The 10,000-nt window shown below is 40.3% G+C and overlaps 1 protein-coding gene across 1 annotated transcript in view; it reads right to left on the bottom strand.

The window, feature by feature from the left end:
- LOC119578514 overlaps nucleotides 1-6,234 on the bottom strand; it is a 17,189-nt gene extending 10,955 nt beyond the window's left edge. Inside the window, exons 1-3 of the mRNA XM_037926085.1 lie at nucleotides 5,555-6,234; nucleotides 5,033-5,111; nucleotides 3,355-3,505 (exon numbers count right to left, since the gene is read on the bottom strand). Coding sequence (XP_037782013.1) covers nucleotides 3,355-3,505; nucleotides 5,033-5,111; nucleotides 5,555-6,234 — 910 coding nt within the window. The remainder of the gene's footprint in view (nucleotides 1-3,354; nucleotides 3,506-5,032; nucleotides 5,112-5,554) is intronic.
- Between the last annotated feature and the right edge of the window lie 3,766 nt (nucleotides 6,235-10,000).

The raw sequence follows: 10,000 nt of genomic DNA, 5'->3' as shown, positions 1-10,000 counted from the left end.
AGTTGGTGGTCACTGTTGCAGTCGGCACCAGGTCTTGTTTTGGCATTTTTTATGCAACTTTTCCATTTTTGGTTCAGCACAATGTAGTCAATTTGGTTGCGTGTTCTTTTGTCTGGTGAAAACCACGTGTACAAGTGTCTTGGGTGGTGTTGGAACAATGTATTGGCTATAACTAAATTATTTGTACTACAGAATTCAATAAAATCTTTACCTCTTTCACTTATATCTCCAAGGCCGAATTTTCCACAGGTGTAATTTTTTAGATTATTTTTTCCTACTTTGGCGTTGAGGTCTCCCATGATTATTTTTACATCTCTGTTAGGGATTGTGTCTAAAGTATCTTGGAGAGAGTTATAAAAAATTTCCATTTCTTCATCACTTGCAATATTGGTTGGTGTGTAGCATTGTATAATACTAATATTATGAGGTTTTGCTTGTATTCTGACTTTTAAAATGTGATCATTTATTGGGCTGTACCCAATTAGTGTATTTGCAATTTTTTTCGTGAGAATAATAGCAACTCCGTGACTATAATTTCCTTCTTCTTTTCCAGAAAAAAGAACTGTCTTGTTTTCTTTAGTTTTGAAACTTCCATTACTTTTCCAATTGGTCTCACTTATTCCTAGTATTTGAATGTTGTATCTATCCATTTCGTTACAGACAGTATGTAATTTACCCATCTCTTTCATTTTCCTTACGTTCCACGTTCCGATTTTTAATTGTTTCTTAATTGGACATGTTTTTCTTTATCTTCTTTGTCTTCCAGATGCATGTTTTAACATTGTCAGCCTGGTTGCCCACTGACTAACGCGCCCCTTGATAACCCACGCGACGGGCGATGTGGTATGAATTATCGTTTCTGTATTTAATCATTGGTGTAGAGGTTTGTCAGGAGAAAATAAAAGTTGAGTGGAATCCCCCAGGCTCCTTCTCAACTCGCAGTCTCCAACTAACTAGGAGGAACTATCTCTGCCACTTTAAAACAGTTACACTGTAAATACGCCAGAACATATTATTTGGTGAAACCAGTAATCAGTAGAACTGAAGGTGTTTTCACCAGATATCCACTGCCCTGCTGCCGACAGTTTCACCGCAACCCTGGTATAGGGAACTAATAGGGTGCTATCCTTGTTCAAGGGAACCCCAGGGTGCAGTTTGTCTTACCCAGGGCAAATGTATATATATACATACATATATATACATATATATATATATATATATATATTATAATATGGGGGGGGCCGCGGTGGAAAGGGTTTTTGGGCGTGGGACCCCAAACTGTCACGACGGCAATCGAGTTCAAAGGGTTTCGATCCCGGGCCCGGGCGCGTTGTTCCCCTTTGGGCAAGGAACTTCACCTCGATTGCCTACCTCCACTGGGGGGCCAAACCCAGCCCAAGTCAGTGCCGGGTAAATGAGATGGTGCTCGATAAAAACCCGGGCGGAAGGAAATGGCAAACCACCGCTCAAAATTGCCAAGAAATCTGAAAGCCCATGATCGTCAAGGCCGCGGTGGCCGAAGGGTTTTGAGCGTCGGACTAAAGACTGTCAGACGGCAATCTGAGTTCGGGGTTTCGAGTCCCCGGCCGGCGCTCTTTTCCTTGGCAAGGAATTTCACCTCGATTGCCTCCCTAGCCCGGGGTGGCCAAGCCAGCTCAAGTCATGCTGGTCCCAAGGCCGGATAAAACAGAGGGGGGAATGATTACCTAAAAAAGGAAATACCGCACCTCCGTGGGAAAAGGGAATGGGGGGCCCACAAAAATACTACTCCAAAGCATCACAAAATAAAACTACAATTTAAATATCATGCTGGACCACGGCGGCTCAGACATGAACCTACCGTTAAAGAAAGAATATATATATATATAATATATATATATATATATATATATATATATATATTATATATATAATAAAAATGTGTGTGTGTGGTGTTGTGTGTTGTGTGTGTACTATAAGTTACAATGCATTATTATTGTATTATATATATATATATATATATATTATATAATATATATATATAATATATTATTATATAATTATATAATAATATATTAAAATTATATATATATAATTTTATTATATATATATATATATATATATATCTTATATTATATATAATATAATATATAATATATATATATATTATAATATATTTTATATATTATATATATTATATATTATATATATATATAATTATATTATATATATATATATATATATGGGTGGGTGTGTGTGTGTGTTTTATGTGTGTGGTGGTGTGGTGGTGTGTGTGGTGTGTGGTGTGTGTTTTGGTGGTGTGTGTTTATCGTATATAATGTATATATATAATATATAATATATATTATTATATTATATATAAATATACATATATATATAATTTTATACACACACACACACAAACACACCAAAAAGGACACTACAATATTATATATATATATATATATATATAATATATAATATTTATATTTAATAATATATTAAAATATTTATTATATATATATTATATATTATATATATATATATATATTAAAGTTATATATACATAAAAATTTTTATATAATATATATTATAATTTTATATATAATATTTTATTATAATATTAATAATATTATATATATATAATATTATGTATGTAATACATACCACACACACACACCAGACGGTTTTTATGTGTTATATGGTGTATAATAAAATATTATTATATATATATATATATTATATTATATATTATATATAATATATTAAAAAAATAATTATAATACATATAATATGTGTGTTGTGTTGTGTGGTGTGTGGTGTGGGTGTGTGGTGTCATATATACATAATCCCCCCCCACATACAACGTCTGTGTGTGTGTATATTATATAATATATATAATATATATATATAATATATATATATATATAAATATATTATATATTATATTATACATTATATATAATATATATATTTTATTATATTATATATATATATAAATGTTATATAACAATATATAATATATATTATATATATATATATATTATTATAATATATATTATATAATATTATTATAATAAAATTATATATAATTATATATATATATATTATATGAGTTTTTGCACCCTACAGCCAAACAAACCAGTAAGTGCATCAGGGAGACCATGAGGATTATTTGACCAATCTTATCTTTCTCTGCCATCACCGATGTGGTGTTTGACGAACTTCTTGGCGCCATTTTACATAATGTCGGGCTTTGTCCCAGAGGCATCGAAGTGTTTGTTTAGAATTGTTAAGGAAAGTTTTTTTTCGATCAACCTCGAGATTGCTTGCCTTTTTTTTTCCACTTAAGAAACTTTTTCTTTGTGTCTTTACGGACTGCAGCCAAGGAATTTGAGTTGTCGGCTCGGATCATCTTTTCTGAGGACACACGGTCAATGTAAGGGGTGCACAACATCCTAACCACATTTCTACAGCTTCTGTTTTTGCACCGTTTTTTCACCATCATTTCCCTTACGAGGTACCCCTGAAAAGGATTTAATGATCGTTTTTTATTTTTTGAGAGCTTGCGGTCTGTTAGGATGTTACGGTGTTTGGGCATATATTTTGCTAGTCCAATTCTGCGTCTGATTTCCTTCTTGCAACGAGCATCTGAGGTGACAAGAGCTCCTAAATAATTGAGGGAGGAGACCTGTTAGATTTCTTGGGCAAGTTGGTGGGGTTTTGAACTTTGAAACTACATGCTTTTTTTTTTCTTTCAATTATTAGAGGGCAAGCCGTTCACTATTTCCCCAACAGAAATTTAAAAACATTTTGGGGGTCATTTTCAGAAGTGGCCATGAAAACTGTTCATCGCATAAAAAGAAGATTTTGACCTTTCAATAATTTGGTAATATTTCCCCCTGAGATCGTCAGAGTCTTGTGCGTGCGTGGTTTGTGGTGTGTGGTGTGGTGTGTGTGTGTGTGTGTGTGTGTGTGTGTGTGTGGTTGTGGGAGAGTGTGTGTTTGTGTGTGTGTGTGTGTGGGTGTGTTTGGGGTGTGTGTGTGTGTGTGTGTTAAAGTCATGTGTGTGTGTACGTTTGTATGCGTGTGTGCATATGCACGTGTGTGTGTATACATTGTTTATGTGTATGTGTGTGCATATACATGTGTGTGTGTGTGCATACACATGTGGTATGTGTAGTTGTTATAAAAGTGTTGTGTTTGTGTGTGTGTGGTGGGGTGTGTGTTGGGTGGTGGTGTGTGTGTTGTGTGTGTGTGTGTGTTTGTGTGGTTGTGGTTTTGTTGTACAAGTGTGTAGTGTATTATGTTTAATAGGGTGTGTGTGTGTGTTTGTGTTGTGTGTGTGTGGTGTTGTGTGTGGTGTGGTGTGTGCATATGAATTAGGATGTTTTATCTTTGCCCGTGGCACCCTTTTAAGCCGTGGGAGACACGTAGAGTGGCTAGTTTGATTGAAAAACCGCTTTTAAAATTGTTAAATTTATTTCTCTTGATTTACATCTTACGACCTTAGTAAAAATATCTCGAAATCTCACCACCATCTTTCACTGCGAATATAGCATTATAGCAATTCCAGTCCATAAAAGAAAACGTGAGATTTTATCGGCCTAACTAAACGATACGGGCATAAGAAAAATATATTATTACGTCACCGAGTTGCTTGCTCTTTTTCTGCCCCTAATGCAGGCTGTTATTCCCCTGATGCTCCTCAGTACGTCATTTGTTTTCAGCAACACCGGCGCGATCACGTGGCTAACCTGCCGACTTCTTAGTCAGGATACAAATTACAGGCGATATTTCACCGTAAACACTGCTTTATTAGTCACACACAATACAGGCACTGAGGGAACTGGTCTTCGAATCTGGCTTATCCATAGGCCAGACTGTGTCACACAGTAAACAGCTTAATGTTTGTCAGCGTTATCTCGGGTTGGTCACTGCGTTGGCGTCTCTCTCTCTGCTTCCCTCCTTCGTCCCATGCCACGCCTTGCGTCTGATTCCGTACACACAGAAATAAGTTTGTGTTTCCCCCCTTTTCTTGCATTACACTGACATAGCACTGCCCTCTCCTTTTTAAAAAGAGATCGTCCTCGAGCTTCACATAGAAGACGAACATTTTCATAAATGTCAAACTAAAAGATAAATAATTCAACGCAATCAACTTAAGCAATATAGTTTTTGGGGTAGCTTGGGGGTTTCCTTTCTCTCTGGGGTCTCTTTGACTGTTCCTCGCTGACCACACTTGATTACTACTCTCTCAGTGTGGTGTCACAGGGAACGTCCTGTCTTCAGTCAGTGGTCGTGTATCTGCTCCTACAGGTACCTGTTCCTCCAGCCCACTGTCCTCTTCTTTGTCTTAGCTTTTCCCTACTCGGGGTCGCCATTTCTAATGAGACTTCGCCATAGAGTTCTGTCCAATGCCTCTGCCTCGTCTAGATGTTTCTCCCTCATATCTTTTTGAACAACATCCTTCTATCTGGTCTTATGCCTTCCTCTTGGTCTGTTTCCCTCTATTTCCATCTCCATTGCCTGTCTTCCCACATGATCTTCGTTTCTTCTTAGCAGGTGTCCATACCATCGCAGTCTTGATTCCTGAACATTCTTTGATATTTCTGTTACCTTGAGTGATCCTCTTATATAGTTATTCCGTATGCAGTCTATCTTTGTTACCCCCACCATCCATCTGAGCATTTTCATTTCAGCAACATCCAATTTTCTTTCCTCGACCTTTCTCAGTGGTGCAGTTTCTAAACCATAGGTCATAGCTGGTCTGACCACAGACTTATGTACCTTTCCCTTCAACTTTACAAGCACTCTCTTGTCGCAGATCACTCCCGAAACCTTTCTCCAATTATTCCAACCACATTGAATTCGGTGTTTAATCTCTCTTCCTATGCTACCATCTTCCTTAACCATCGCTCCCAAATACTTAAAGTGGTCCACTCTCTTCAGGTTCAATCCATCTATTTGTATCATTGACTGTTGATCTCCTTCTGTGTCCATTGTGAAATACTCGGTCTTTTTCCTGCTTATCTTCAGCCCTCTACTCTCTAATGCAGTTCTCCATCTTTCCATCTTCCTCTGTAGCTCCTGCTTCGTCTCCACCACCAACACGATGTCATCGGCATGCAGTATGCACCATGGTGGCTCTTCACGCACTTCCTCTGTCATCACACCCATAACCACATTGAACAGTATTGGGCTGAGGGCCGAGCCTTGGTACAAGCCAACCTTAACCTCAAACCCATCTGTCATTCCTACTGTGCATCAGACCTTGGTGGTAACATTCTTATAAGTCTCTTGAATCATTCTCACGTATTTATCCGTCACTCCTCGCTTGCGCATACATCTCCACACTTGTCTCGGCACTCTATCATAAGCTTTCTCTAGGTCTATAAACAAACATGTGTAACACTTTTTGCTTCTCTCGATTGTTTTCCATTGTTTGTCTAAGGCAGAATATCCCATCCACCGTTCCTACTCCTTTCATGAAGCCGTCTGGTCGCGTGGCTTTCCCGTTTTTCATCTTCTTCAGCGCCTGTTGCACCTCTATCCTTGATATTTTCCCAAACACTGCACCCTGGTTAGCACCTCCATCACCTCTGATCAGCTGTTCATTTTCCTCGTTCAGTAAATTTTGAGAAATATTCTTCCCATCTCTTGATGTTTCCTTGTTCTGTTCTAATTATATTTCCATTCTCATCTTTCATTTTCTTAATATGTATGATATCTTTTGTGCTTTTATTCCTTGTCTTTGCAGTTGAAAAACCTTTCCCTGTCCTTCCTTGCTGTCTAGATCTCATACAAAATGATCGTAAGCCCTGCTCTTAGCTATTGCCACAGCTCTCTTTGCCTCTTTATTCTTGGTATTATATTCTTCTTTATTTCTCTCGGCTAAGGAGATTTCCCATTTCTTCTTAGCCTCCTTCTTCTCCGTTATTGCCTGTTGTACTTCATCATTGAACTACCAAGTTTCTGTACTTTCCAGATCTTTCCACTAATTTCTCCTAAAATCTCTTTTCCTGCACGTATCACAAATTCCACTGTTTCATTCCACCAGGAGTTTAGATCTTCAATTTCTTGGCTAATTTGCCCGAGTACTCTCTCTTTGAACTCTTCTTTCTTCTCCTGATTCTTCAATCTATGCCATTTGATCTTCTTAGGTCCAGGTTTCGGTGTGCTATTCACTCGGGATACCTTAATGTTCAAATCCATCACGACCAGTTGGTGTTGGTTGGTCACGTGATCACCTGGTATTACATTACAGTTTATTATCTCAACCATATTTCTCCTACGATACAAGAGGTAGTCTATTTGGCTAGGTCTTCCGTTACTCTTGTATGTGATAAGATGTTCTTGTCGTTTCGTAAAAATAGTGTTACTGATAACCATATCGTTAGAGATGGCAAAATCAGTAACACGTTCTCCATCCTCATTTCTCTCATCATAACACATCCCTCCATGCACTCGGCTGATAACATTGGATCCTCTCCCAACATGCCCATTTAAGTCTCCACCGATAACACATCTTTCGTCTTCAGCAACCTTCTCAAATTCATCCTGTAGTGTTGTCCAAAACTCATCCTTTTCATCATCGGTGCAACTCATCTGAGTGGCGTACACACTAAATACATTGATCTCAAACTCCTCAAGAGCCAGCTTTATCCATAAAATTCTATCATTTTTTCAATTAACTTCCACAACTGCACTCTTAAATTTTTCCGACACTATTATTCCAACACCATTTCTTTTGTCCAAATTTGCACTTCCATAGATTAACTTGTATCCGTCTCCCAACTCTTTCGACTTATTGCCACTCCATCTAGTTTCCTGCACACACATAATGTCCACTTTCCTTCTCCACATCAACTCCATCAATGCTCTTCCTCGGCCAGTCATAGTTCCTACATTAATCGTCCCAATCCTCAGCTTTTGAGCTCGCCTCTTTGGCTGCACCCGCTCTTGATGCGGTAGCCCTCGCTTTTCCACAGATTTAGGGCGATGTTTCTGTGAGCCACTTCTGGGTGGCATCCTAGCATTGGGGTCATACTTCGAAAGACTCATTTTCATAAAGATTTTGGCAGTGGTTTTTACGGGTGGATGCCCTTCCTAACCCCAACCCTCTCCTTTTATCCGGGCTTGGGACCGGCACCGAGTTGAGCTAGCTTGCTCCCCCAGTAGCTCCTCCAGCTCACTGTCCATCCTGGCTAAATCACCTACATCTTCTCCGTCCTCTGCAATTTATTCATCGGCCACAGGCTTTGGGTTATCCATTTCTTCCTTTTCTGTTCTGCAGGTGAAGCTGGGCTCGTGCTGGTACTTCCATAGCCAGTCATTGTGAACCACCTTTATCCTTTGTCTAGGCCCTCTCTGGATCCGGAATGTCACCTCTGACACATTCTCCAGCATCAAATAGGGTTCCTCCTGCACATCCTTCCTTCACAGTAGCTGTGCAGCCAGACCTTGTCACATGCCTGCACTGGTGTCACGATTGTAGTGTCGTCGTATGGACTCCCCTGCCAGTTTCAAAGGTCTTGAGCATAGTGTTGCACCGCCTCCATTCTCCACTGCAGAATTACTGCATACTCCATGCTGACAGTGGGTAGCTCTTCATTTAGGGATCATCATGTTGCCACATCCACAGGAAGGCGGATCTCCCTTCCAACACCATCTGAGCAGGAATGTATCCAGTGGCTTCATGCTCTGCTGAGCTGTATGCCATCAACAGAGTAGGGAGATGTTGGTCCCACTCATCCTGTCCCTTGGTGAACTTGGCCAGCTTACTAAGGAAGGTCCGGTTAAACCTCTCAACTAGGCCATATGACTGGTTCCTCAGTGGGGTAGTCCTGGTCTTCCACAGTCCCATCAGCTGCAGAACTCCTGGGATACCTCAGCCCCAAACTCCTTGCCCTGGTCAGAGTGCAGTTCACCTAGAATGCCAAATCTGCAAAAGAAATTTTGGGCAATGCATATGCTTCAGTCAATTGCCACAAAAATAAATCGATTACTTGCCTTGGTAACTGCTACTCTTTCCATAGCAACTCCGACCTGATATCTCTGCAATGGCGCCTTCCCCCATCTGGCTGGACCTCTTCAGGTATTGCAAATATCACACTTTTACATCATGCCACATGTTGACCCAGTACCACCGCTGCTGCAGCCTGCTGAGGGTCTTCTTTCTTCCCAGTTGTCCACCTGCTGGGCCATCATGAACTTCCTTCGGCAGCCAAGGCCTCCACTCCTTTGGTGCGATGGCCTGCCAGAACAGCACCTGCCCATCCAGCCTCACCCATTTGCATTCCAAGATGCCGTGGCATCAGGGGAGCCACCTCATGCTATCCTGGCCGCTCCTGGCTCTCAGCCAGCCACCTCACCACAGGGCCAATGTCTGGTTCCTTCTGCTGAGCCTCTTGCAGATGCAAAATATCCAGGTCCTCCTCACACTCCTGTGTCCTCTTGACCTCGACAGTTTCATTTTTGCTGCAATACTTGCAGTCTTGCTCACAAGGTTGTTGACTGAAAGTATCTGCATCTCCATGAACCCTCCCTGGTATTCCTCCAATCTTCCAAGCAATCGTGCCAGCTGCCCCTCTGGGTTCTTCATGGTCTCCAGCCACATTAGCGCTCCATGGTCCATTGGCACAACAAACTGTGCACCATACATGTTGGGGTGAAAATGCAAGAAACTCTTCATAATGGCCAGCAATTCCTTCTGTGTGACACAGTAGTTTCGCTTATTCGGCACGAACTTACTACTATAATATTCCACAATTCGTCCCTGGTCATCTTTCACCTGTGAAAGCACTGCACCCACTCCTTCACTGCTGGTGTCGCAATCCAGGAGGTATGGAGACCTAGGATCTGGAAATTTCAGCACCGGTGCATCAACCAAAGCCAATCTTAGCCTCTCAAAATCATTCTGGCACTCCTGGTCCCAACTGAATGGCATGCCCATCTTGCTGAAATGATGGAGTGTTATAGTTATCCTGGCGAAGTCCTTTATGAACCAGCGGTAATAACT

The sequence above is a fragment of the Penaeus monodon genome, chromosome 11 (genome assembly GCF_015228065.2).
Source record: "Penaeus monodon isolate SGIC_2016 chromosome 11, NSTDA_Pmon_1, whole genome shotgun sequence".
NCBI classification, from domain to species: Eukaryota; Metazoa; Arthropoda; class Malacostraca; order Decapoda; family Penaeidae; genus Penaeus; species Penaeus monodon.
This window is presented reverse-complemented; position numbering and strand designations above follow the sequence as displayed.